The sequence below is a fragment of the Agelaius tricolor genome, unplaced genomic scaffold (genome assembly GCF_023055355.1).
Source record: "Agelaius tricolor isolate 1412-34295 unplaced genomic scaffold, bAgeTri1.0.p SCAF_144, whole genome shotgun sequence".
Lineage (NCBI taxonomy): Eukaryota > Metazoa > Chordata > Aves > Passeriformes > Icteridae > Agelaius > Agelaius tricolor.
Window position 1 is genome coordinate 67,350 of NW_027269404.1, and position 27,456 is coordinate 94,805.

The 27,456-nt window shown below is 62.2% G+C and overlaps 3 protein-coding genes and 2 long non-coding RNA genes across 11 annotated transcripts; 3 read left to right on the forward strand and 2 right to left on the reverse strand.

Annotated features, from left to right (window-relative positions):
• Positions 1–1,639: 1,639 nt before the first annotated feature.
• Positions 1,640–16,168, reverse strand: PMEL (premelanosome protein). Of its 3 annotated transcripts, XM_071420467.1 has the most exons (12): positions 16,035–16,168; positions 12,556–12,684; positions 11,512–11,658; positions 9,488–9,613; positions 8,243–8,404; positions 6,800–7,192; positions 5,680–6,018; positions 5,227–5,577; positions 5,028–5,115; positions 4,175–4,380; positions 3,218–3,305; positions 1,640–1,898 (listed from the first exon to the last, which is right to left on the reverse strand). In XM_071420467.1, exons 1-12 carry the CDS (start codon positions 16,096–16,098, stop codon positions 1,739–1,741), a joined length of 2,253 nt encoding a protein of 750 aa, XP_071276568.1. In that variant the 5' UTR covers positions 16,099–16,168; the 3' UTR covers positions 1,640–1,738. The 3 variants fall into 3 exon arrangements, with proteins under 3 accessions (XP_071276568.1, XP_071276569.1, XP_071276570.1); XM_071420468.1 differs by lacking the exons at positions 9,488–9,613; positions 11,512–11,658; positions 12,556–12,684; positions 16,035–16,168 and adding exons at positions 8,590–8,737; positions 8,873–8,993 and having other exon boundaries at positions 8,243–8,488; XM_071420469.1 differs by lacking the exons at positions 9,488–9,613; positions 11,512–11,658; positions 12,556–12,684; positions 16,035–16,168 and adding an exon at positions 8,590–8,716 and having other exon boundaries at positions 8,243–8,488.
• LOC139586817 (uncharacterized) lies at positions 8,772–10,241 on the forward strand. Its single transcript, XR_011678020.1, has 4 exons — positions 8,772–8,850; positions 9,063–9,650; positions 9,777–10,024; positions 10,158–10,241. It is a non-coding gene; the product is annotated as an uncharacterized lncRNA (long non-coding RNA).
• Positions 10,374–15,666, forward strand: LOC139586816 (uncharacterized). 4 transcript variants are annotated; one of them, XR_011678018.1, is made up of 4 exons: positions 10,374–10,466; positions 10,533–10,651; positions 10,820–12,462; positions 12,527–15,666. It is a non-coding gene; the product is annotated as an uncharacterized lncRNA (long non-coding RNA). The 4 variants fall into 4 exon arrangements; XR_011678017.1 differs by having other exon boundaries at positions 10,820–11,406; positions 11,460–15,666; XR_011678019.1 differs by having other exon boundaries at positions 10,820–11,129; positions 11,161–15,666.
• Positions 16,169–16,183: 15 nt separating the features above from the next.
• LOC139586826 (formin-2-like) lies at positions 16,184–17,984 on the reverse strand. Its single transcript, XM_071420479.1, has 3 exons — positions 17,795–17,984; positions 16,852–17,714; positions 16,184–16,204 (listed from the first exon to the last, which is right to left on the reverse strand). The coding sequence occupies exons 1-3, from the start codon at positions 17,982–17,984 to the stop codon at positions 16,184–16,186; spliced, it is 1,074 nt and encodes a 357-aa protein (XP_071276580.1).
• On the forward strand, positions 17,928–27,135 carry CDK2 (cyclin dependent kinase 2). 2 transcript variants are annotated; one of them, XM_071420473.1, is made up of 7 exons: positions 17,928–19,718; positions 19,795–19,872; positions 20,955–21,075; positions 22,048–22,194; positions 23,416–23,517; positions 25,383–25,586; positions 26,372–27,135. In XM_071420473.1, exons 1-7 carry the CDS (start codon positions 19,603–19,605, stop codon positions 26,474–26,476), a joined length of 873 nt encoding a protein of 290 aa, XP_071276574.1. In that variant the 5' UTR covers positions 17,928–19,602; the 3' UTR covers positions 26,477–27,135. The 2 variants fall into 2 exon arrangements, with proteins under 2 accessions (XP_071276574.1, XP_071276573.1); XM_071420472.1 differs by having other exon boundaries at positions 17,933–19,718; positions 22,024–22,194.
• The last annotated feature ends 321 nt before the right edge of the window (positions 27,136–27,456 follow it).

Sequence of the window (27,456 nt, forward strand, 5' to 3'; positions counted from 1 at the left end):
GCGTGTCCATGCATAACATATTAACCATATGGAAATTAAGGGGCGTGGACGATTATTTAAATAGGAAATGTGGCCAGTAGTAGTTGAGGAGGCGTGACCGTTGGTGGATATGCAAATTAGAGGCCGCATCGAAAATTAATGACATTGCTTTTAATTAGTATGCAAACTAGAGGGCGTGGTCATTTGTTGATATGGAAGTCATGGGGTGTGGTCACAGAATGTGTGCGGTCATTAACATATATGGAAATTGGAAGGTGTGGTCAAAATAAATATTTAATTATATTAAAATTAGGGGGCGTGGCTATTGTTTATATGTAAAACGTGTGGGCGTGGTCACGCAAGGGTGTGGCCATTAAGAAACCAAGAAAATGGAGGAGTTGGTCAAAGAGATCTTTAATTAATATGTAAATTAGGGGGTGTGGTCACTCTTTTGGGAGCGGGGGTCTCTGGACAGAGGGACCCTGGGGGAGGGAGCTCAGGGCCCCCCCAGGACACCCCAAAACCCCCCAGGATCCCCCAAAATTCCCTCTTGGAACCTTCCAAGACCCCCCGAAATCCACTCCGGATGACCCCAGACCCCCCAAAACTCACCCAAAATCCCCCCAGACCCTCCTGGATCCCTTCAGAGCCCCCTAAAACACCCTCGAGTCCCCCCCAAGTCATCTCTGGACCCCCTCAAAATCCCCCAAAACCCCCCAGGCACCCCCAAATCCACCCAAGATCCCCTCAAACCCCCCTGGATTCCCTCAGAGGTCCCTAAACCACCTGAAAACGCCCCAAAAATCCACCCAGACCCCCTCAAACCACCCCAAAACCCCTCCTGGACACCCCCAGATACCCCAAAACCACCCAAAATCCCCCCGAAATCACCCAAAATCCCCCCAGGACCCCCCCAAAATCACACAGAGCCAGAGCCTGGGGCACTTGGCAGCTTTAATCCCGGTGTCACCAAGGCCACCGCGCCTGTCCCCAACCCCGTCCCCAGCTGCGGGGGGGTTTTGTGGGGCCGTTTTTGGGGCGGGGGTCCCGAGACCGAGCGGCCCTGGAGGAGGGGGCTGCTCTCGCCGCTCGGGGCCGCCCCCAGGGCCCCCCAAAAACCCCAAAAAAACACCCACAGGACGCCTCAAAACCCACCCAAAACCCCCCAAAATCCACCCAATTGCCCCCCGGATCCCCTCTGACCCCCCCAAAACCACCCAGAAACCCCCAAATCACCCACAGGACGCCTCAAAACCCACCCAAAACCCCCCAAAAATCCCCCCAACCACCCCCGGATCCTCTCAGACCCCCCAAAAACCACCCAGAACCCCCCCAAAATCCACCCAACCACCCCCAGATCCCCTCAGATCCCCCCAAAACCACCCAAAACCCCCCCAAAATCCACCCAGGCCCCCCAAAATCCACCCAAGACCCCTCCAAAACCTCCCTGGATCTCCTCAGAGCCCCCTAAAACCACCCCAAAATCCCCCCAGACCCCTTCAGGATTTCCCCCAGATACCCCAAAATCCCCCCAAAATCCCCCCAAAATCCCCCAAAACCGCCCCGGATCCCCTCAGACCTCCCCAAAACCACCCAAAACCCCCCGAAAATCCCCCCAAAACCCCTCCAGAACCCCCCAAAATCACACAGAGCCAGAGCCTGGGGCACTTGGCAGCTTTAATCCCGGTGTCACCAAGGCCACCGCGCCTGTCCCCAGCTGCGGGGGGGTTTTGTGGGGCCGTTTTTGGGGCGGGGGTCCCTAGACCGAGCGGCCCTGGAGGAGGGGGCTGCTCTCGCCGCTCGGGGCCGCCCCCAGGGCGCGCTGCAGCAGCCGCCGAACCGCGGGGACATTTGGGGACAGCCACGCCCGGGACCGGCCGGGAGGGGACGCCGGGGACAGCAACGGGGACTTGACTCGTCTGGGAGGGGACACGCGGTGTCACCGCCTGGCCGAGGGGCGTCCCTGATGTCCCCAACCCCACTGGGGGTGTCCCCGATGTCCCCAACCCCACAGTGTCACCTCCTCCCTATTGGGAGTGTCCCCGATGTCCCCGACCCCATAATAACCCCATAAAAAGTGTCCCCAACCCCAGAGTGTCACCTCCCCCCTGTGGGGTGTCCCAGATGTCACCAACCCCGTAACAACCCCATAATGCCATAAAAAAAGTGTCCCCAACCCCATAGGGAGTGTCCCCAATGTCCCCCCAGTGTCCCCAGTGTCCCCAATGTCCCCCCAGTGTCCCCAGTGTCCCCAATGTCCCCAGTGTCCCCAGTGTCCCCAATCCCCCAATGTCCCCAGTGTCCCCCCAATGTCCCCAGTGTCCCCAGTGTCCCCCCAGTGTCCCCAATGTCCCCCCAGTGTCCCCAGTGTCCCCAATGTCCCCAATCCCCCCAATGTCCCCAGTGTCCCCAGTGTCCTCCCAGTGTCCCCAATGTCCCCCCAGTGTCCCCAATGTCCCCCCAGTGTCCCCATTGTCTCCAGTGTCCCTGATGTCCCCCCAATGTCCCCAGTGTCCCCCCATTGTCCCCAGTGTCCCCAATGTCCCCAACCCCCCCAGTGTCCCCCCAATGTCCCCAGTGTCCCTGATGTCCCCCCAATGTCCCCAGTGTCCCCAGTGTCCCCAGTGTCCCTGGTGTCCCCAGTGTCCCCAATCCCCCAATGTCCCCAGTGTCCCCCCAATGTCCCCAGTGTCCCCAGTGTCCCCCCAGTGTCCCCAATGTCCCCCCAGTGTCCCTAATGTCCTCAATCCCCCCAATGTCCCCACTGTTCCTGATGTCCCCCCAATGTCCCCAGTGTCCCCAATCCCCCCACTGTCCCCAGTGTCCCCAATGTCCCCCCAGTGTCCCCAGTGTCCCCAATCCCCACAATGTCCCCAGTGTCCCCAATGTCCCCAGTGTCCCTGATGTCCCCCCAGTGTCCCCAATCCCCCAATGTCCCCAGTGTCCCCAATGTCCCCAGTGTCCCCCCATTGTCCCCAGTGTCCCCCCAGTGTCCCCAGTGTCCCCCCAGTGTCCCCAGTGTCCCCAATCCCCCCAATGTCCCCAGTGTCCCCCCAATATCCCCAGTGTCCCCAATCCCCCCAGTGTCCCTGATGTCCCCCCAATCCCCCCAGTGTCTCCATTGTCCCCAGTGTCCCTGATGTCCCCCCAATCTCCCCAATCCCCCCAGTGTCCCCATTGTCCCTGATGTCCCCCCAATGTCCCCAGTGTCCCCCCAGTGTCCCCATTGTCCCCTCACCTGTAGGTGTACGCGGCCGTGCCCAGGGCGGCCGCCACCAGCACGAGTCCCACGAACAGCGTGGTGTGACCGCCGGCCGGGGCAGCTCCTGGGGACAGGGACAGCCCAGTGCCACCAGGGGACCTTGGGGACAGCCCCCTGCCCCTGTCCCTGTCACCTCTGGGACCAGGAACAGCCCAGCCCCACCCAGGGGACCTTGGGGACATCCCCAGACCCTGTCCCTGTCACCTCTGGGACCAGGAACAGCCCAGCCCCACCCAGGGGACACTGGGAACATCCCCCAGGACCCCGTCCCCTTGTCCCTGCCACTTCCTCGGAACAGGAACCACCCAGGGGTGCTTGGGGACATCCCCAGGACCTTGGGGACATCCCTGAACCCCGTCCCTGTCACTCCCCAGTGCAAGAACTGCCCAGTGCCACCCAGGGGACCCTCGGGGACCCTGTCCCCCTGTCCCTGTCACCTCCCCGGAGCAGGAAGAGCCCAGCCCCACCCAGGAGACCTTGGGGACATCCCAGCCCCTGTCCCCGTGTCCCTGTCACCTCCGGGACCAGGAACCACCCAGCCCCACCCAAGGGACACCCGTGGACATCCCAGCCCCCGTCCCCCTGTCCCTGTCACTTCCTTGGAACAGGAACCACCCAAAGGACCTTGGGGACATCCCCTGGCCCTGTCCCTGCCACTCCCTCAGAACAGGAACCACCCGGCCCCACCCAGGGGACCCTGGGGACATCCCCAGCCCTGTCCCCGTGTCCCTGCCACTCCCCAGAGCCGGAACCACCCAGGGGACCTTGGGGACCCTTTTCCTCCTATCCCTGCCACCCCTCCGGGCCAGGGACACCCAGCCCCACCCAGAGGACCTTGGGGACAACCCCTGGCCCTGTCCCTGCCACTTCCTCAGAACAGGAACCGCCCAGGGGACCCAGGGGACACCCCCCGGCCCTGTCCCCGTGTCGCACCTCCCACGGCCACGCGGGTGGTGGCCACGGCCAGCCCGTTGCCGTTGGCCAGGGACACGTTGAGGCAGAAGAGGCCGCTGCGGTTGAAGTCCTGGCGCAGCACGAGCTCGCAGCCGGGCGGCGACGGCGACACCGCCGAGCACGACTCCGCCTCCGCCGTGCGACACTCGGCGTCCGCCACCACCGTGCACACCTCCGAGGGCACCCTGCGGCCGCGCCGCCGTCGGTTTGGGGGCGTTTGGGGCCGGTTTTGGGGGGTTTAGGGGGATTTGGGGCCATTTTTGGGCCCGGTTTTGGGGGGTTTGGGGGCAGTTTTGGGGAGGATTTGGGATCGGTTTTGAGGATTTAGGGGGGTTTTGGGGCCGTTTTGGGGGGTTTTGGGACAGTTTTGGGGGGACTTGGGGTCGGTTTTGGGGATTTGAGGCCATTTTGGGGGCATGGAGGGGGATTTGGGGTCGTTTTGGGACTGTTTTTGGGGGGGATTTGGGGTCATTTTTGGGGCCGTTTTGGGGGTCGGTTTTGAGGATTTCAGGTGGTTTGGGGGCCGTTTTGGGGGCATTAGGGATAATTTTTGGGATCTGGAGCTGTTTTGAGGGGTTCTAGGGTCGTTTCTGGGGGGATTTGGGGTCATTTATGGGAACTTTTTCGGGGGTTTGGGGGCAGTTTTTGGGGGGATTTGGGGTCATTTATGGGAACTTTTTCGGGGGTTTGGGGGCAGTTTCTGGGGGGATTTGGGGTCATTTTCAGGCCCGGCTTTTTGGCGCTTTGGGTGGCATTTTTTGGGGGCGATTTGGGATCATTCTGAGGATTTGTGGGCGCCGTCCCCTCCCTTGTCCCCGCCGTCCCCGCTCACCCTCCCTCGCACGTCACCGTCAGCTCCACGCTGCTGCCGCCGCCGCCCTCGGGCACCACCTGCACGATGGCCACGCTCTCGATGCCCTCTGGGGAGGGGCCAGGGGGGCTCAGCGGGGCGGGGAAGCCCCGGTTGGACCCTCGGGGACCCCCCTGGGACCCCCCCAGACCCCCAGATCCCCCCGGGACCCCCGACTCACGGACGATGTCCAGCTGGGTGGCGAAGGTGCCGTAGCGGTACAGGACACAGGGCACGTCCCCGAGCGGCGCCTGGCGCTTCACCAGGGCCAGGGGCTGGGCTGTGGTGCCAGATGTGGCTCCAGATGTGGCGCCAGCTGTGGCGCCAGCTGTGGCGGCGGCCAGGGACACAGCGGTGGCTCCCACGGTGGCTTCTATGGTGGCATCTGCGGTGGCAGCGAGTGTGGCCGCAGCGGTGGCATCGAGGGCGGATCCAGCTGTGGCCGCTCCAGCTGTGGCCGCTCCAGCTGTGGCCGCTCCAGCTGTGGCCGCAGCAGCTGTGACGTCACCCGCGCCTCCGTCTGTCGCCGCACCTGCAGGGACACACGGGAAACGCTGGGCGGGGACAAGGGGACAGCAGAGCCCTCGGGGACATCCCCGATGTGTCCCCAGCCCCGGGCCGGGCCAGCACCCACCTGCAGCCGCTGTCGCTTCCACCGAGGCGACAGAGGGGACAGAGGTGGCCCCGGCCGCGCTGGCGACAGAGGGGGACACGGAGGAGGCGACGGGCGCGGTGCCGGCGGCGGCGGAGGGGACCGAGAGCTCGGTGACAGCGACCGCAGAGGGCGCGGTGGCGGCGGGACCGGTGACAGCGGGGACAGCGGGATCGGTGACAACGGGGACAGAAGGGTCGGTGACAACGGGGACAGCGGGATCGGTGACAACGGGGACAGAAGGGTCGGTGACAGCCGGGTCCGAGGGCTCCACTGCCGAGCCCCCCGTGGGCTCCGCCGGCTCCCCAGAGGCTGCGGGGGCTGTGGGGAGAGCGGGGCTGGGGTCACCCCCGGGACCCCCCGATTCCGGGCTGGGGTCACCCCCGGGACCCCCCCAGAGCTGGGGTCACCCGGGACCCCCCAGTTCTGGGCTGGGGTCACCCCCGGGACCCCCCAGCTCCATTGTCCAGGATGCTCCGTGTCCCCTCAGGTGACACTGGGGGGACACAAGGTGGGCTGGGGGGGTCTGGGGGCTCTGTGGGGTGGGGGGGGGGACATTGGGGACACAAATTATGGGGTGGGGTGGCTCTGAGGTGTGGAGGGACATTGAGGACACTGAGTCTGGTGTGGGGGGACATTGGGGACACTCACTATGGACTGTGGTGGCTCTGAGGGTTGAGGGGACATTGGGGACACTCACTATGGACTGTGGTGGCTCTGTAGGGCTGGGGGGACACTGGGGACACTCAGTATTGGGTGAGGGGACATTGGGGACACACATTATGGATTGTGGTGGCTCTGGGGGGTGAGTGGACATTGGGGACACTCACTATGGACTGTGGTGGCTCTGGGGGGGTGAGGGGACATTTGGGACACACATTAAGGGTTGTGGTGGCTCTGAGGGGATGAGGGGACACTGGGGACACTCACTATGCACTGTGGTGGCTCTGAGGGGCTGGGGGGACATTTGGGACACACATTATGGACTGTGGTGGCTCTGAAGGGCTGGGGTGACACCAGGGTGCCACAAACCAGGGCTGTGCCAGCACCACCCCGTCCCGCAGCCCGCGGTGACACCGCCCCCCCCGTCCCGCTCCCTTACCGGTGCTGGCGGCCGGCACCGTGCTCTGCGCGCCGGCGGTGGCGGCGGTGGTGGCCGCGGGCTCGGTGCCCGCCCCGGTGGTGGCGGCGGCGGGGGCCGTGCTGGGCCCGCAGGGGCTGAGCGGGATGGCGGCCTGGAGCACCAGGCGGGCCGAGAAGGTGCCGCTGTCGCGATAGGTGTGGGTGACGGTGGCGCTGCGCGAGATGAGGGTCCCGCTCTGGTCCCCGAAGTCCCACGAGTAGGAGATGTCGGCGTGGCGCAGGTACCGGCTCGGGTCGTGCAGCCGCACCGCGAACGCCACCGCGCGGTTCCGCACGAAGCGACCGCCCCCGGTCACCGCCGCCGCCGCCGGGTCCTGCAGCTGCGACACCGCCACCGACAGCGGGACCTGGTCTGCGGGGACAGCGCGGGGACACGGTGAGGGTGGGGACAGCGCGGGGACACGGTGAGGGTGGGGACAGCGCGGGGACAGCGCGGGGACAGCGTGGGGACAGCGCGGGGACACGGTGAGGATGGGGGGACAGCTGGGGACAGCACAGGGACACAGTGAGGGTGGGGACAGCGTGGGGACAGCGCGGGGACACGGTGAGGATGGGGGGACAGTTGGGGACAGCGTGGGGACACGGTGAGGGTGTGAGGGAGGACAGCGTGGGGACAGCACAGGGACACGGTGAGGGTGGGGACACAACGTGGGGACAGCGTGGGGACAACGTGGGGACAGTGTGGGGACGGGCAGTGGAGTGACTGGGAGATGGGAATGGTGGCGTGTGGTGTCACCTGTGCACGGTATCACCTGCACCCAGTGTCACCTACAGCCAGAGTCACCTGTGCACAGTGTCACCTATAGCCAGAGTCACCTGCACTGTCACCTACAGTCAGTGTCACCTGTGCCCAGTGTCACCCATAGCCAGTGTCACCTGTACTCTCTGTCACTTGCACCCCGTGTCACCCACACCCAGTGTCACCTACAGCCCCAAAACCCAGTGTCACCCGCAGCGCCAGCACACAATGTCACCTAAGCCTGGTGTCACCTGCACTCGGTGTCACCTACAGCCCCCAAAATCCACTGTCACTTGCAGCACGGGCATCCAGTGTCACCCACACCCAGTGTCACCTAAACCCAGTGTCACCTGCACCCAGTGTCACCCACACCCAGTGTCACCCGCACCCAATGTCACCCGCACCCAGTGTCACCCACTCCCAGTGTCACCCGCACCCAATGTCACCCACACCCAGTGTCACCCACACCCAATGTCACCCGCACCCAATGTCACCCACACCCAATGTCACCCACACCCAGTGTCACCCACACCCAGTGTCACCCACAGCCAATGTCACCTGCACCCAGTGTCACCCACACCCAGTGTCATCAGCACCCCCACGCCAAACCCCCAGCCCCATTTCCCACCCCGTGCCCCCCGGTGTCCCCCCGGTGTCACCCACCGGTGACACTGAACTGGCTGCTGCCGTGGCCGATGGGGACGAATTTCTGCCGGCCCCGGGCGTGGTACACGGTGACCTCCATGGTGTAGGAGCCCAGCGCCACCCCCTGAGTGTCCACCGTGAGCTGTGACACCGGCCCGTCCAGCACCTGCCAGTACCGCCCTGGGGACAGTGGGGACAATGGGGACAGTGCCACCACCATGGGGACAGTGCCACCGTGAGCTGTGACACCGGCCCGTCCAGCACCTGCCAGTACCGCCCTGGGGACAACAGTGCCACCATGGGGACAGCGCCACCATGGGGACAGTGCCACCATGGGGACATCCCACCCTGAGTCCATCCAGCACCTGCCAGTACTGCCCTGGGGACAGTGGGGACAATGGGGACAATTGGGACAGTGACACCATGGGGACAGTGCCACCACAGCAGGGACAGTGCCACCACCATGGGGACAGTGCCACCATGGGGACATCCCACCCTGAGTCCATCCAGCACCTGCCAGTACTGCCCTGGGGACAGTGGGGACAATGGGGACAGTGCCACCATGGGGACAGTGCCACCATAGCGGGGACAGTGCCAACATAGCGGGGACAGTGCCACCATGAGCTGTGACACCGGCCCGTCCAGCACCTGCCAGTACCACCCTGGGGACAGTGGGGACAATGGGGACAGTGCCACCACCATGGGGACAGTGCCAACATAGTGGGGACAGTGCCACCATGGGGACAGTGCCACCACCATGGGGACAGTGCCACCATAGCGGGGACAGTGCCACCATGAGGACAGTGCCACCACCATGGGGACAGTGCCACCATAGCAGGGACAGTGCCACAATCAGGACAGTGCCACCATGGGGACAGCGGGGACAGTGCCACCATAGTGGGCTCAGTGCCACCACAGCAGGATCGGTGGCACCGCAGTGGGCTCAGTGCCACCAAAATGGGGACAGTGGCACCACAGTGGGGTCGGTGCCACCAAAATGGGGACAGTGGCACCAAGGCAGGCTCAGTGCCACCATGGCAGGCTCAGTGCCACCACTATGGGGACAGTGCCATCACAGCATGGTGAGTGCCACCACGGTGGGCTCAGTGTCACCACAGCAGGGCCATTTGCACCTCAGCGGGGTCGGTGCCACCTCAGCAGGGTCGGTGCCACCTCAGGGACAGCGGTGCCACCTCAGGGCCAGCAGTGCCACCCCGGGGACAGCAGTGCCACCCCGGGGACAGCAGTGCCACCCTCACTCACCCCACGTCCACCAGACGTAGACGAATTTTCCCCGCCGGCCCTGGGGCAGGGGGGTCCCGTCCGGGAAGGTCCCGGTGGCGTCCGGCTGCTCCGGGAACACCGGGTCCCCCTGGGTCACCTGCGTGCCTGTGGGGACAGCGGGGACACCACGGGGACATCAGGGGTCAGGGGACATAGGGGACACCGTGGGGACATCAGGGGACATAGGGGACACTGTGAGGACACCACGGGGACATCAGGGGTCAGGGGACATTGGGGACACTGTGAGGACACCACGGGGACATCAGAGGGACACCGGGTCCCCCTGTGCCACCTGCGTGCCTGCGGGGACAGCGGGGACACCACGGGGACATCAGGGGACATAGGGGACACTGTGAGGACATGAGGGGTCAGGGGACATTGGGGACACTGCAGGGACACCACAGGGACAGCAGGACTCAGGGGACACTGGGGTCAGGGGACATTGGGGACATCGTGGTCCCCCTCTGCCACCTGCGTGCCTGTGGGGACACCGAGGACACCACAGGGACATCAGGGGTCAGGGGACATAGGGGACACTGCAGGGACACCACGGGACTCAGGGGACACTGGGATCAGGGGACATTGGGGACATCGTGGTCCCCCTGTGCCACCTGGGGGGGACACCGAGGACACCACAGGGATATCAGAGGGACACCGGGGACACCAGGGATGAGGGGACATTGGGGACACCAGGGACACCATGGGGACACCAGGGATGAGGGGACATTGGGGATAACGTGGGGACACCGGGGCTCAGGGGACATTGGGGACACCAGGGACACCATAGGGTGAGGGGACACCATGGGGACACCAGGGTTCAGGGGACACCGCAGGGACACTGAGGGGACGCTGAGGGGACACTGGGGTTTTGGGGTAGTTTAAGGGTGGTTTTAGGGTGGTTTTGAGGAGTTTGGGGTGGTCTGGGATTGTTTTGGGGTGGTTTAAGGGGTTTCAGGGTGTTTTGGGGCTGGTTTTGGGATGGTTTCGGGGTGGTTTGGGTGGTTTTGGGGTTGTTTTGGGATAGTTTCAGGGTGGTTTGGGATGGTTTTGGGGTTGGTTTGGGGTAGTTTTGGAGGTTTAAGGGGTTTCAGGGTGGTTTGGGGTAGTTTTGGGTTGTTTCAGGGTGGTTTTGGGTTAGTTTTGGTGCGGTTTTGGGGTGGTTTCAGGGTAGTTTTGAAGATTTAAGGGGTTTTGGGGTTGTTTTGGGGTAGTTTCAGGGTGGTTTTGGGGTGGTTTCAGGGTGGTTTGGGGGTTGGTTTGAGGTGGTTTCAGGGTGGTTTTGGAGATTGAAGGGGTTTGGGGTGGTTTCAGGGTAGTTCCAGGGTGGTTTTGGGTTAATTTTGGGTTGTTTCAGGATGGTTTTGGGTTGGTTTTGGGTTGTTCCAGGGTGGTTTTGGGTTGGTTTTGGGTTGTTCCAGGGTGGTTTTGGGTTGGTTTTGGGTTGTTTCAGGGTGGTTTTGGGTTGTTTCAGGGTGGTTTTGGGTTAGTTTTGGGTTAGTTCTGGGTAGTTCCAGGGTGGTTTTGGGTAGTTCCAGGGTGGTTTCGGGTTAGTTCTGGGTTGTTTCAGGATGGTTTTGGGTTAGTTTTGGGTTGTTTCAGGGTAGTTCCAGGATGGTTTCGGGTTGGTTTGGGTTGTTTTGGGATGGTTTCAGGTTAGTTCTGGGTAGTTCCAGGGTGGTTTTGGGTTAGTTCTGGGTTGTTTCGGGATGGTTTTGGGTTGGTTTTGGGTTGTTTTGGGATGGTTTTGGGTTGGTTTTGGGTTGTTTCAGGGTAGTTCCAGGGTGGTTTTGGGTTAGTTCTGGGTTGTTTCAGGTTGGTTTTGGGTTAGTTTTGGGTTGTTTCAGGGTAGTTCCAGGATGGTTTCGGGTTGGTTTTGGATTGTTTTGGGATGGTTTCAGGTTAGTTCAGGGTAGTTCCAGGGTGGTTTTGGGTTGGTTTGGGGTTGTTTCAGGTTAGTTCAGGGTAGTTCCAGGGTGGTTCCGGGCGTCTCGGGGCTCTCAGACCGTTGACGGTGCAGTTCTGCCCCCAGACCACGCGGCCGTCGGGCAGCGCCCGCTGGGTGCCGGGCAGGCGCAGGGCGATGGAGAACGTGGCCTGGGCACCCGCCAGCGTCGGCGCGTCGTTGCTGATGTCGAAGGTGACATCGCCACCTGTGCGGGGACAGCAGCGCGGAGGGGTCGGTGACACGGCCAGACCCCACTGGTGACAGGGCCAGACCCCCCCGGTGACAGGGCCAGACCCCACTGGTGACAGGGCCAGACCCCCCCGGTGACAGGGCCAGACCCCACTGGTGACATGGCCAGACCCCCCGGTGACAGGGCCAGACCCCACTGGTGACAGGGCCAGACCCCCCCGGTGACAGGGCCAGACCCCACTGGTGACATGGCCAGACCCCCCGGTGACAGGGCCAGACCCCCCTGGTGACAGGGCCAGACCCCCCCGGTGACAGGGCCACCCCGGGTGGGTGACAGAGCCAGCCCAGGGGGGTGACACGGCCTGGGTGGGTGACACAGCCACTCCAGGTGGGTGGCAGAGCCAGCCCGGGTAGGTGACATCGCCACCTGTGTGGGGACAACAACGGGGAGGGGTCGGTGACACGGCCAAACCCCCCTGGTGACATGGCCACCCCGGCTGGGTGACAGAGCCAGCCCGGGGGGGTGACACAGTCACTGTGGGTGGGTGACACGGCCAGGCCAGATGGGTGACACTGCCAGACCTCCCTGGTGACACGGCCAGGCCTGGGGGATGACACGGTCACCATGGGTGGGTGACACGGCCAGGCCAGGTGGGTGACACGGTCTGGGTGGGTGACAGAGCCAGCCCGGGGGGGTGACAGAGCCAACCTGGGGGTGGGTGACATGGCCTGGGTGGGTGACAGAGCCATCCCAGGGGGGTGACAGAGCCATCCCAGGAGGTGACCCGGCCCCTCGGGGGTGACACGGCCATCCCGGGCAGTGACAGAGCCATCCCAGGGCGGTGACAGAGCCATCCCGGGCGGTGACAGAGCCATCCCAGGAGGTGACCCGGCCCCTCGGGGTGGCGCTCACCTCTCCAGCAGTCGCGGCTGTCGCGCTGCTGCCAGGGCGGGTACAGCGCCGAGTCCCAGGCACCGAACGGCCCCGGCCGCCCGCTCCAGGCCGGGCTCCGCCCGCGGCTCCGGCCCCGCCCGGGGGCTCCTGCGGGGACAGCGACAGCGACAGCGGCATCAGGGACAGCGGCACCACGGGGCCCCGTGTCCCCCGTTCTCGGGGGGCGGTGGAGTCCCCGTGTCCCCCACTGTTGGGGAACGTCGTGTCCCTATTCGCAGGGGGATGAAGGGTCCCATCTGTCCCCCGTGTCCCCATTTCGGGGGTTTGTCACGTCCCCCATGTCCCCCATTTCAGGGATTTGTCACGTCCCCTGTGTCCCCATTATCAGGGGTTTGTCATGTCCCCCATGTCCCCATTATCAGGGGTTTGTCACGTCCCCCATGTCCCCCATTTCAGGGGTTTGTCACGTCCCCTGTGTCCCCATTATCAGGGGTTTGTCGTGTCCCCCATGTCCCCATTCTCAGGGAGATCAGAGGTCCCACATGTCCCCTGTGTCCCCCATTCTCAAGGGTTGTCATGTCCCCCCATGTCCCCCCATTTTTGGGGAACGTCGTGTCCCTATTCTCAGGGCATGAAGGGTCCCACATGTCCCCCCATGTCCCCTATTTTTGGGGGGCTGTCGGGTCCCACACGTCCCCAATGTCCCCCACTCCCAGGACACCCCCATGTCCCCAATGTCCCCAATGTCCCCCACTCCCAGGACACTCCCAAGTCCCTCGTGTCCCCAACTTTGGGGGCTCAGTGAGGTCCCCAGCGTCCCCCAAGTGTCCCCCACATCTCCCCTCTGCCACCCCCACCCCTGGGGCGTCCTCCCGACCCTGGGGGGACCCGGGGGGGACCCGGGGGGGACCCGGGGCCCTCGTGACGGGGCTCGGGCCAAGCCACGCGCGGGCAAAGCCGTCACATGGGCCCAAAGCTGCTGCATGTGACGCTCAGCTGAGCCGGAGGGACGGGACGGGAGGGACGGGAGGGACGGGACCACCATGGGGTCGGGGGGCTGCAGGGTCCCCCAAGTGTGAGGGGCCGCAAATTCCTCCCAGTTTCGGGGGCTGCAAATTCCTCCCAGTTTCGGGGGGCTGCAGATTCATCCCAGTTTTGGGGGGCTGCAAATTCACCCCAGTTTCGGGGGCCGCAAATTCATCCCAATGTCGGGGGCTGCAAATTCCTCCCAGTTATGAGGGCAGCAAATTCATCCCAGTGTCAAGGGGCTGTAAATTCATCCCAGTTTCGGGGGGCTGCAAATTCCCCACAGTTTCGGGGGCTGCAAATTCATCCCAATGTCGGGGGGCTGTAAATTCACCCCAGTTTTGGGGGCTGCGAATTCACCCCAATGTCGGGGGCTGCGAATTCATCCCAGTTTCGGGGGGCTGCAAATTCATCCCAATGTCGGGGGGCTGCAGATTCCCCCCAGTTTCGGGGGCTGCAAATTCCCCCAAGTGTGAGGGGCTGCAAATTCTCCCCAGTTTTGGGGGGCCACAAATTCATCCCAATGTCGTGGGCTGCAAATTCCTCCCAGTTTCGGGGGGCTGCAGATTCATCCCAGTTTTGGGGGCCTGCAAATTCACCCCAGTTTCGGGGGGCTGCAAATTCCCCCAAGTGTGAGGGGCTGCAAATTCATCCCAATTTCGGGAAGCCACAAATTCCTCCCAGTTTCAGGGGCTGCAAATTCCTCCCAGTTATGAGGGCAGCAAATTCACCCCAATGTCGGGGGACTGCAGATTCCCCCCAGTTTCGGGGGGCAGCAAATTCACCCCAGTTACGGGGGCTGCAAATTCCCCCCAGTTTTGGGGGGCTGCGAATTCATCCCAATGTTGGGGGGCTGCAGATTCACCCCAGTTTCGGGGAGCCACAAATTCCCCCCAGTTTCGGGGAGCCCCAAATTCCTCCCAGTTTCGGGGCTGCAAATTCCTCCCAGTTTTGGGGGGCCACAAATTCCCCCCAGTTTCGGGGGGCTGCAGAGTCCCCCCTGTTCCCCACTCTCCGGGCACTCACCCCTCTCCTCTGACCCCCCAAGTCCTCCCTGTCCCCCCATTAGGATTTCCCTTTAAGGGGGGGCTCTACACCCCAAAACCCCACAGGATGGGACTCTGGACGCGCCCCGCACCCCAAAAAACCCCAAAAAACCCCATTTATGCCTCTATCCCAAACCCAACACCACCCCAAAGGGGAATTATCGGGGTACACCCCAGCTCCATGAAGAATTTCCCTTTAAGCGGGGGCTCTGCACCCCAAAACCCCACAGGATGAAGCTCCTGATGCCACCCACACCCCAAAAAACCCCCAAAAAAAACCCATTTATGCCTCTATCCCAAACCTAAAACCACCCCAATTGGAATTATCGGGGTACACCCCAACTCTATGAAGGATTTCCCTTTAAGCGGGGGCTCTGCACCCCAAAACCGCCACAAGATGAAGCTCCTGACGCCCCCACACCCCAAAAAAAACCCCAAAAAACCCCAAAAACCCCCATTTATGCCTCCAACCCCAACCCAAACCCACACCTGGGGACCCCCCAAAACCACCTCAAAGGGGAATTATCGGGGTACACCCCAGCTCTACGAAGAATTTCCCTTTCGAGGGGGGCTCTGCACCCCAAAACCGCCACAAGATGAAGCTCCTGACGCCGCCCACACCCCCAAAAAAACCCCAAAAAACCCCAAAAAACCCCCATTTATGCCTCCAACCCCAACCCAAAACCACACCTGGGGATCCCCCAAAACCACCCCAGAGGGGAATTATCGGGGTACACCCCAGTTCTATGAAGGATTTCCCTTTAAGGGGGTCTCTACACCCCAAAACCGCCACAAGATGAAGCTCCTGACGCCCCCCACACCCCAAAAAAACCCCCAAAAAAACCCCAAAAAACCCCATTTATGCCTCCAACCCCAACCCAAACCCACACCTGGGGACCCCCAAAACCACCCCAATTGGAATTATCGGGGTACAACCCAACTCTATGAAGGATTTCCCTTTAAGCGGGGGCTCTGCACCCCAAAACCACCACAGGATGAGACTCTGGACGCGCCCCGCACCCCAAAGAAACCCCCAAAAAACCCCAAAAAACCCCCATTTATGCCTCCAACCCTAACCAGAAACCACCAAAACCACCTCAAAGGGGAATTATCGGGGTACACCCCAGCTCTATGAAGGATTTCCCTTTAAGTGGGGGCTCTGCACCCCAAAACCCCACGGGATGAAGCTCCTGACGCCCCCCACACCCCAAAAAAAACCCCAAAGAAACCCCCCAAAACCCCATTTATGCCTCCAACCCCAACCCAAACCCACACCTGGGGACCCCCAAAACCACCCCAGAGGGGAATTATCGGGGTACGCCCCAACTCTATGAAGGATTTCCCTTTAAGCGGGGGCTCTGCACCCCAAAACCCCACGGGATGAAGCTCGGGGAGCCCCCCCGCCCCCCCAAATCCCCCACTCACTCCGCTGAGCCTCAGCCAGGAGCAGGAGCGCCCCCAAAACCGCGATGGCCCCGAGCCCCCTCATGGTCCCCGCTCGTCTCTCGCTCCTCGCTCGGCTCGGCCGGGGCAGAGGCGCCGGGGACGGCGGCGGCGACACAAAAAGGGGGCGCTCATTTGCATAACCCCGCCCCCTCCCCCCCAAAAAAGGGGGACGCTCATTTGCATAACCCCGACCCACCCCCGACCCACGTGGGGCCAGCCGCGGTCACACGGCGCGGGGGAGGGGGGGACACGGGGACCCCCCCAAAAGAGTCAGGGGGGTTTGGGGGGGACATTGGGAGCGTTTTGGGGGGACATTGGGACCCTTTTGGGGTTTAGGGGGACATTGGGAGCATTTTGGGGGGAATTGGGACCGGTTTGGGGTGTAGGGGGGACATTGGGAGCGTTTTTGGGGTTTGGGGGGACATTGGGAGCATTTTGGGGGGACATTGGGAGCGTTTTGGGGCTTTGGGGGGACATTGGGATCGGTTTGGGGGGAATTGGGACCGGTTTGGGGTTTAGGGGGACATTGGGACCGTTTGGGGGGACATTGGAACCGGTTTGGGGTTGAGGGGGACATTGGGAGCGTTTTGGGGGTTTGGGGGGACATTGGGACCGGTTTGGGGTTTTGGGGGGACATTGGGACGGTTTGGGGGGACATTGGGACCGGTTTGGGGTTTTGGGGGGACATTGGGACCCTTTTGGGTGTTTGGGGGGACATTGGGACCGGTTTCGGGGTTTGGGGGACATTGGGAGCGTTTTTGGGGTTTGGGGGGACATTGGGGGGGTTTGGGGGGACATTGGGAGGGTTTGGGGGGACACAAGGACCCCCCCCAGTTCGCCGAGGAGATTTTGGGTTTTGGGTTTTGGGGTTTTGGGGGGCGGCCCCACCATCCTGGAGACCCCAGGGACAGAGATTTGGGATTTTTTGATTTTGGTTTTTTTGGGTTATTTGGGATTTTGGGGGGTCGGGGGGGGGGTTGACAGAGCCATGGGGGAGGAAAAGCGGGGGAGGAAAAAGGGAGGGGGGGTCCCCCCAATTCTGCACATGGGGGGGGGGGGCACTCAAGGGGGTCCCCGAGTTTAGGGAGAGTGGGGGGGCCCCAGTGGGGGGAATCGGGGGGGGGGTGGGGACCCCAATCCTGGGGGGTGACACAAAGGGACCCCAATGGCACAGGGGGGACCCCAATCCTGGGAGGTGACACAGGGGGACCCCAATGGCACAGGGGGACCCCGATCCCGGGGGGTGACACGGGGGGACCCCAATGGCACAGGGGGGTGACACAAAGGGACCCCAATGGCACAGGGGGACCCCAATCCCGGGGGGTGACACGGGGGGACCCCAATGGCACAGGGAGGACCCCGATCCCGGGGGGTGACACACGGGGGGACCCCGATCATGACAAAAGGGGGGGTCCCCAATTCTGCACACGCAGGGAGACCCCGATCCCGGTGGGTGACACGAGGGGGGGACCCCGAAATTGGGGGGGACCCCGATCCCTGGGGGTGACACACGAGGGGCACCCCAATGGCACAGGGGGGTGACACGGGGGGACCCCGATGGCACAGGGGGACCCCGATCCCGATGTGTGACACGGGGGGACCCCAATGGCACAGGGGGACCCCGATCCCGGGGGGTGACACGGGGGGACCCCAATGGCACTGGGGGACCCCAATCCCGGGGGGTGACATGGGGGGGGACCCCGATCATGACAAAAGCGGGGGTCCCCAATTCTGCACACGCAGGGGGACCCCGATCCCGGGGGGTGACACGGGGGGACCCCAATGGCACAGGGGGGACCCCGATCCCGGGGGGTGACACGGGGGGACCCCAATGGCACAGGGGGGACCCCGATCCCGGGGGGGTGACACGGGGGGACCCCGATCCCGGTGTGTGACACGGGGGGACCCCGATCTTTCCTCTCCGGCCATTTCCGCGCCCCCGGGGCTGTCTCGGTGCGTGTGGCCGCTCGTGCGGGCCCCGTGACCCCCGAGAGCCCCGTGACCCCCGGGACTGCTCCCCGTGACCCCCGGGCCGCTCCCCGTGACCCCCGTGTGTCCCCCCGTGACCCCCGTGTGTCCCCCGGGGCCGCTCCCCGTGACCCCCGTGTGTCCGGTTGCGGTCCCGGCACTGCCCGAGCATCCCGGGCGGAGCCTGCGGCGTCCCGGGCCCGACCCCGACCCCAGCCCGGTCCCTGTCCTGGTTCTGATCATAATTCCCGGTCCCGATCCCGATCCCATCCTTATCCCGGTCCCGGGACTGATCCCGGTCCCCGTTCCTATCCCCGGGTTCAATCCCGATCCCAATCCCGATCCCAATCCCGGTCCTTGGTCCCGATCCCGGTTCCGGTTCCAGTCCAAATCCCCGGTCCCGGTCCTCAAATCCTGATCTCACTCCCCGGTCCCGGTCCCGGTCCCTGTTCCAATCCCGTGTCCCTGTCCCCATTGTCCCGATCCCAATCCCGGTCCTGATTCCGGTCCCCATCCTCATTCCAATCCCCGGTCCCGGTCTCAATCCCGATCCCAATCCCGGTCCTTGGTCCCGATCCCGGTTCCGGTCCCTGTCCCGATTCCAATCCCCGGTCCCGGTCCCTGTCCCTGTTCCAATCCCGTGTCCCTGTCCCCATTGTCCCGATTCCAATCCCCGGTCCCTGTCCCTGTCCCTGTCCCAATCCCGTGTCCCTGTCCCCATTGTCCCGATCCCAATCCCCGGTTCCGGTCCCTGTCCCTGTCCCTGTCCCAATCCCGTGTCCCTGTCCCCATTGTCCCGATCCCAATCCCCGGTTCCGGTCCCTGTCCCTATTCCAAGTTTCGGTCCCCGGTCCCTGATGTCCCAATTCCAATCCCCTGTCCCTGTCCCCTGTCCCTTGTCCCCGGTGTCCCGATGCCACCCCCGTTGCCGCTTCCCGGTAGTGTCACTATCTCTTTAAGGGATCTCCCGCGTCTCCGATGACGTCACTCCGCGCTCAGCCAATGGCCGGCGGCGCGGGGGGCGTGGCCGGCGGCAAGGCGGGAAGCGGCGCGGGCGGGGCCGCCGCGGCTTTGGCGGGAGCGGGGGGGAGGCGGCGGCGCTCGGGACCCCCAGGGACCCCCCCCAGGGACCCCCGGGGACACCCAGGGACCCCCAGAACCCGCCCAGGGACCCCCCCGGGCCCGGGGACACCCCCGGAGCCCCTCCCCCATCCCGGATATCCCCGCCGGGACCCCCGGAACCCCCCCGGGGACACCCCCGGCCCTCCCAGGGACACCCCCGGCCCCGGGACACCCCCAGAGCCCCCCAGGGACGCCCCCGTGTCACCCCCGTGCCACCACCGGGACCCCCCGAAGCCCCTCCCGCCACCTTGGGACCACCCCCCTAATTCCAGGGCCACCCTTGGGGACACCCCCGGGCCACCGAAACCACCCCAAGAACCCCCCCAGAACCCCCCTTATCCCCATTCCCGGTGTCCCCGCGGTGTCCCCGCGGTGTCCCCACCATCCCGGGGGTCCCCCCGGTGTCGTCCCCCCCCCCCCAATTCCGGGGGTCCCCCCCCGGTGTCCCCCCCCGCCCATGGAGAACTTCCAGAAGGTGGAGAAGATCGGCGAGGGCACCTACGGCGTGGTCTACAAGGCCCGCAACAAGGTGACAGGAGAGGTGGTGGCCCTCAAGAAGATCCGCCTGGACACGTGAGTGGGGGTCCCCGGGGGTCCTGGGGGGGTCCCCAAGGCTCACTGACCCCCCCCCGTGCCTTTGTCACCGCAGGGAGACCGAGGGTGTCCCCAGCACGGCCATCAGGGAGATCTCGCTGCTCAAGGAGCTCAACCACCCCAACATCGTCAAGTGGGTCTGGGGGCTTCGAGGGGGGGTTTGGGGGGAGATGTCACCGAGGAGGGGTCCCCAGGAGTGTCCTGGGGGGCTCTGGGGGGGAGATGTCACCGAGGAGGGGTCCCCAGGGGTGTCCTGGGGGGGTTTGGGGGGAGATGTCACCGAGGAGGGGTCCCCAGGAGTGTCCTGGGGGGCTCTGGGGGGGAGATGTCACCGAGGAGGGGTCCCCAGGGGTGTCCTGGGGGGGTTTGGGGGGAGATGTCACCGAGGAGGGGTCCCCAGGAGTGTCCTGGGGGGCTCTGGGGGGGAGATGTCACCGAGGAGGGGTCCCCAGGGGTGTCCTGAGGGTGTTTTGGGGGCTTTGGGTGGGAGATGTCACCAAGGAGGGGTCCCCAGGAGTGTCCTGGGGGCCTTTCAGGGGAGGTTTAGGGGGTCCTGGAGGGGTTTGGGGGATCCCAAGAGTGTCCTGGGGGTGTCTTGGGGGGTCCTGGGGGGCTTTGGGGGTAGATGTCCCCAAGGAGGGGTCCCCAGGAGGGTTTTGGGGGGCTGTGGGGAGCCCCCATGACCAGGGGTGTCCCCAGGATGTGCTGTGGCCGTGCCAGGCCCTGTGGCCTTCCCATGTCCCTGTGTCCCTGTCTGTGTGTCCCAGGGCTGTCCGTGTGTCCCAAGCCATGTCCCCAAGCTGTCCCATGGCTGTCCCCAAGCTGTCCCCGTGTCCCCAAGCTGTCCCCATGTCCCCCCAGGCTCCTGGATGTCATCCACACAGAGAACAAACTGTACCTGGTGTTGGAATTCCTGTGTCCCTGTCCCCATGGGTGTCCCCATGTCCCTGTCCCTCTGTCCCATGGCTGTCTGTGTGTCCCAGGCCGTGTCCCCAAGCTGTCCCCGTGTCCCCAAGCTGTCCCCATGTCCCCCCAGGCTCCTGGATGTCATCCACACGGAGAACAAGCTGTACCTGGTGTTGGAGTTCCTGTCCCCATCTCCCTGTCCCTGTGTCCCTGTCCCTCTGTCCCAGGGCTGTCCCTGTGTCCCCAAGCTGTCCCCATGTCCCCAAGGTGTCCCATGGCTGTCCCCAAGCTGTCCCTGTGTCCCCCCAGGCTCCTGGATGTCATCCACACGGAGAACAAGCTGTACCTGGTGTTCGAGTTCCTGCACCAGGACCTGAAGAAGTTCATGGACTCCTCGTCCCTCAGCGGGATCGCGCTGCCGCTCATCAAGGTGGGGCTCCCCCCTCGAGGGGACCCTAAAACACCTGGGGGACCCTAAAACCTGGGACTGGGACCCTAAAACACCTGGGGGACACTGGGGGAACCCTAAAACCTGGAGGGGAACATTGATTGGGGACCCCAAAACACCTGGGGAGACCCTAAAACACCTGGAGGTCCCTAAAACACATGGAGGGACCCTAAAACACCTGAGGGGACATTGGGGGACCCCAAAAGCCCAAACCCATCCTGGGGGTCCCCTGGGTCACTCAGGGCTCGCTCAGGGGTTTCTTATGGGACTGACCCCAATGTCCCCAATGTCCCCAGAGTCACTTGGCCTTCTGTCATTTAACCCCAAACCCATTCTGGGGGTCCCTTGGGTCACTCAGGGCTGTGACCCTGCTGTCCCCAATGCTGTCCCCAATGTCCCCAGAGTCACTTGGCCTTCTGTCATTTAACCCCAAACCCATTCTGGGGGTCCCCTGGGCCACTCAGGACCGTGACCTCGATGTCCCCAACGCTGTCCCCAATGTCCCCAGAGTTACCTGTTCCAGCTGCTGCAGGGCCTGGCCTTCTGCCATATAACCCCAAAACCCCAAACCCATTCTGGGGGTCCCTTGGGTCACTCAGGGCTGTGACCTCAGTGTCCCCAATGTCCCCAACAATGTCCCCAGTGTCCCCAGAGTCACCTGTCCCATCTTCTGCAGGGCCTGGCTTCTGCCATATAACCCCAAAACCCCAAACCCATTCTGGGGGTCCCCTGGGCCACTCAGGGCTGTGACCTCAGTGTCCCCAATGTCCCCAACGATGTCCCCAGTGTCCCCAGAGTCACCTGTCCCATCTTCTGCAAGGCCTGGCCTTCTGCCATAAAACCCCAAAACCCCAAACCCATCCTGGGGGTCCCTTGGGTCACTCAGGGCTGTGACCCTGCTGTCCCCAACGCTGTCCCCAATGTCCCCAGAGTTACCTGTTCCAGCTGCTGCAGGGCCTGGCCTTCTGCCACGCCCACCGTGTCCTGCACCGGGACCTGAAGCCTCAGAACCTCCTCATCAACGCCGAGGGCTCCATCAAACTGGCTGACTTTGGGCTGGCCCGGGCCTTTGGGGTGCCTGTCAGGACCTACACACACGAGGTGAGGATTTGGGGGGGATTTGGGGTTCCCTTATGGGGTTTGGGGGGGGTTTCAGGGGATTTGGGGGGGATTTGGGGGGGATTTCAGGGGTTTGGGGGCTCCATCAAACTGGCTGACTTTGGGTTGGCCCGGGCCTTTGGGGTGCCTGTCAGGACCTACACACACGAGGTGGGGATTTGGGGTCCCTATGTGGGATTTGGGGGGGATTTTGGGGGGATTTGAGGGATTTGGGGGGGACTTGGGGGGCTCAGAAGCTCTTTAGGATCCCTGTGTGAACCTACACACACGAGTTGTGGGGTTTGGGGGAGATTGAGGGTCCCCATGTGGGGTTTGGGGGGGACTGGGGGGCTCAGAAGCCCTTTAGGGTTGTCCTGTCCCTGATGATGTCCCCATTGTCCCCAGGTGGTGACACTCTGGTACCTTAGGGATGTTGATGGTGATGTTGGTGATGTCCCCAATGTCCCCAGGTGGTGACACTCTGGTACCTCTGGTGTCCTGTCCCTGATCTTGTCCCCATTGTCCCCAGGTGGTGACCCTGTGGTACCTTAGGGATGTCCTGTCCTTGATCATGTCCCCAGTGTCTCTATGATGTCCCCAATGTCCCCAGGTGGTGACCCTGTGGTACCTTAGGGATGTTGATGGTGATGTTGGTGATGTCCCCAATGTCCCCATTGTCCCCAGGTGGTGACACTCTGGTACCTTAGGGATGTTGATGATGATGTCCCTGATGATGTCCCCATTGTCCCCAATGTCCCCAGGTGGTGATGCTCTGGTACCTTAGGGATGTCCCTGATGATGTCCCCAGTGTCCCCAGGTGGTGACCCTGTGGTACCTTAGGGATGGTGATGGTGATGTTGGTGATGTCCCCAATGTCCCCAATGTCCCCAATGTCCCCAGGTGGTGATGCTCTGGTACCTTAGGGATGTCCTGTCCCTGATCATGTCCCCAGTGTCTCTATGATGTTCCCATTGTCCCCATTGTTCCCAGGTGGTGACCCTGTGGTACCTTAGGGATGTTGATGGTGATGTTGGTGATGTCCCTAATGTCCCCAATGTCCCCAGGTGGTGACACTCTGGTACCTTAGGGATGTTGATGGTGATGTCCCTGATGATGTCCCTGATGATGTCCCCATTGTCCCCAGGTGGTGACCCTGTGGTACCTTAGGGATGTTGATGGTGATGTCCCTGATGATGTCCCTGATGATGTCCCCATTGTCCCCAGGTGGTGACCCTGTGGTACCGCGCCCCCGAGATCCTGCTGGGCTGCAAATATTACAGCACAGCCGTGGACATCTGGAGCCTGGGCTGCATCTTCGCCGAGATGGTGAGGGACATTTGGGGACATTTGGGGACATTTGGGGACACTGGGGACACTGCACTGGGTGTGACAGAGCCTGGGCTGCATCTTTGCCGCGATGGTGGGTGGCATTTGGGGACACCGAGGGGACATGGGGGACACTGAGGGGTGTCCTGGGTGTCCCCAAACCCCCCTCAGGTGACACTGGGGGTGACACTGATGTCCCCAGACCCCCCTAAGGTGACACTGGGGACCCCCAGGATGCCCAGACCCCCCTAAGGTGACACTGGGGCTGTCCCCACCCCCCGGGGGTGACCCCGCGGTGACGTCACCGTGGGAACAAAGGGACATTGTGGGGGCTGGGGGGGGGAGGGGACACCATGTGACCCCCCCACATCACCCGGGGTGGCCACAACGCCCGGGGGGGGTCACGAGGGGCTCACGGGGCGGGGGAGGGGACAAAGCCCGGGGGGGGAGGGGACAGGACGGGCCTGGGGACCCCAGGGTGGCACCGGAGCCCCCCAGGGTGGCACCGGGGACCCCTGGGGGCGGCCGGGATGTCCCCAACACCCCGGGGGTGGCTTTGGGGGGGGGGGGGCTCAGGTGTCCCTTGGGGTGTCCCTCTGTGTCCCCTCTGAGATCAAGCCCTGCATCCCCTGTGGGTGTCCCCTGGGATGTCCCTGTGGTGTCCCCATTGTCCCTGATGTCCCTGGCACTCTGTAGGTCACCCGGTGACTCTGAGATCGATCAGCTGTTCCCATTGTCCCCATTGCCCTGTCCCTGTGATGTCCCCAATGTCCCCAATGTCCCTGTCACCCCACAGATCACTCGCCGTGCGCTGTTTCCCGGTGACTCCGAGATCGATCAGCTGTTCCCATTGTCCCCAATGTCCCCAATGTCCCTGTCACCCCACAGATCACTCGCCGTGCCCTGTTCCCGGGTGACTCCGAGATCGATCAGCTGTTCCCATTGCCCTGTCCCTGTGATGTCCCCAATGTCCCTGTGTCCCTCATGTCCCAGCAGTGTCCCCAATGTCCCCACAGATCACCCGCCGTGTGCTGTTTCCTGGTGACTCCGAGATCGATCAGCTGTTCCCATTGTTCCCATTGCCCTGTCCCTGTGATGTCCCCAATGTCCCCGATGTCCCCAATGTCCCCAATGTCCCCACAGATCACTCACCGTGCCCTGTTTCCCGGCGATTCCGAGATCGATCAGCTGTTCCCATTGTCCCCAATGTCCCCGATGTCCCCAATGTCTCTGTCACCCCACAGATCACTCGCCGTGCCCTGTTCCCTGGCGATTCCGAGATCGATCAGCTGTTCCCATTGTCCCCAATGTCCCCAATGTCCCCACAGATCACTCGCCGTGACCTCTTTCCCGGTGACTCCGAGATCGATCAGCTGTTCCCATTGTCCCCAATGTCCCCAATGTCCCCGTAGATCACCCGCCGTGCCCTGTTCCCCGGTGACTCCGAGATCGATCAGCTGTTCCCATTGTCCCCAATGTCCCCATTGCCCTGTCCCTGTGATGTCCCCAATGTCCCCAGTGTCCCCAATGTCCCCAATGTCCCCACAGATCACTCGCCGTGCCCTGTTCCCCGGTGACTCCGAGATCGATCAGCTGTTCCCATTGTCCCTGTGATGTCCCCAATGTCCCCAATGTCCCTGTGATGTCCCCACAGATTACCCGCCGTGCCCTGTTCCCGGGTGACTCCGAGATCGATCAGCTGTTCCCATTGTCCCCATTGCCCTGTCCCTGTAATGTCCCCAATGTCCCCACAGATCACTCGCCGTGCCCTGTTCCCCGGCGATTCCGAGATCGATCAGCTGTTCCCATTGTCCCCAATGTCCCCAATGTCCCCAATGTCCCCAATGTCCCCAATGTCCCCGTAGATCACTCGCCGTGCCCTGTTCCCGGGTGACTCCGAGATCGATCAGCTGTTCCGCATTTTCCGCACGCTGGGCACCCCGGACGAGGCCGCCTGGCCGGGGGTGTCGGCCCTGCCCGACTACAAGGCCACCTTCCCCCGCTGGGCCCGCCAGGACCTGGCCAAGGTTCTGCCACCGCTGGACGACGAGGGACGCAAGCTCCTGGCGGTGAGGGGACACAGGGGACACTTCCTCCTGAATTGTCACACCTTTTCCCCAAGTTTTCCTGGATTTTCCCCACTTTTCCCTGATTTTCTCCAATTTTCCCTGATTTTCCCCAAGTTTTCCCTGATTTTCCCCAATTTTTCCTTGATTTTCCCCATTTTTCCCTGATTTTCCCCAATTTTTCCTTGATTTTCCCTGATTTTCCCCAATTTTTCCTTGATTTTCCCCACTTTTCCCTGATTTTTCCACTTTTTCTTTGATTTTTCCAATTTTTCTTTGATTTTTCCCAAATTCTCCTGGAATTTCCCCAATTTTCCCTGATTTTTCCACTTTTTCCTTGATTTTCCCCACTTTTCCCTGATTTTCCCCAATTTTTCCTTGATATTCCCCAATTTTCCCTGATTTTCCCCACTTTTCCTTGATTTTCCCCACTTTTCCCTGATTATCCTCAATTTTTCCTTGATTTCCCCCAATTTTCCCTGATTTTTCCAAGTTTTCCTTGATTTTCCCCAATTTTCCCCGATTTTTCCTGATTTTCCCCAATTTTTCCTGATTTCTCCCAATATTCCCTTTTTTCCCTGCCTTTTTCCCCATTTCCCCCATTTTTCCACTTTTCTCCCATTCTTCCCCATTTCCCCTCCCCTTTTCCCCCCTTTTCTCCCATTTTTTCCTCATTTTCCCCTCATTTTTTCCTCATTTTTCCCCATTTTTCCCCATTTTTTCTCATTTTTTCTCATTTTCCCCCACTTTCCCCCATTTTTTCCCAATTTCCCCCTTTTTCTCCCCAGCAAATGCTGCACTACGACCCCAACAAGCGAATCTCAGCCAAGGCCGCCCTGGGCCACCCCTTCTTCAGGGACGTCACCAGAGCCGTGCCCCACCTGCGCCTCTGACCCCAAAAACGGCCCCAAAGCCCCCAAAATATCCCCTAAATTATCCCAAAATCCCCCTAAATGGCCCCAAATGGCCCAAAAATGGCCCCAAATCCCCCAAAACGGAGCCGAAACCACCAGAAATGGCCTGGAAATGGCCCCAGATCCCCAAAATGACCCCAAAATTGCCCCAAATCCCCTCACAAATGACCCCAAAAATGCGCCTAAAACCTCCTATATGCCCCAAATCCCCAAAAATGGCCCTAAATGGCCCCAAATCCCCTCCAAATGGCCCTAAATTCCTCCAAGTGTCCCCCAAATCCCTCAAACGTCCCTAAAGTAACCCAAAAAGCTCCGAAATGGCCCCAAAAGGATCCAAAAAAGGCCCCAAGATGCCCCTGAGACTCCTCCTAATGTCCCCACATGTCCCCAGGACCCCTCAAAATGTCCCCAAATCTCCTCAAAAGACCCCAAATGTCCCCCCAAAAGACCCCAAAATCCCCAAAATTGTCCCCAAAACGTCCCCAGGAGGGGTCCCAAGGCCACCTCCCCCTTCCCCCCCCCCAATGCCACCCCCTCGATGTCCCTTTGTCCCCTGCCCCCCCCTCTTGTCCCCGCTCGCGGCTTTTGGAGCCGAAATTTTTTTTGGTAATTTTTTGGCAAAAAATTTGTAATAAAAATTCTTTTGGTTGTTGTTGTTTTTTTTTAATTTGGGGGGAGCGGGGTCAGGGTGGCCTTGTCACCTCTGGGGGTGGCCTGTCACCTCAACCCCCCCCCAAAAATGTCCCTAAAATCCCCCCAAAATGTCCCTAAATTCCCCCGAAATGTCAAAAAATCCCTCCCAAAGGCCCTGAAAATGTCTCGAAACCTCCCCAAGTGTCCCCAAACCCCAAAAAATGTCCCCAAACCCCCCCAAATTGTCCCCAACTCCCCTGAGGGGAATCTCAGGCCACGCCCCCTTACCTTTAGGCCACGCCCCATTTATGGTCATGCCCATCGCA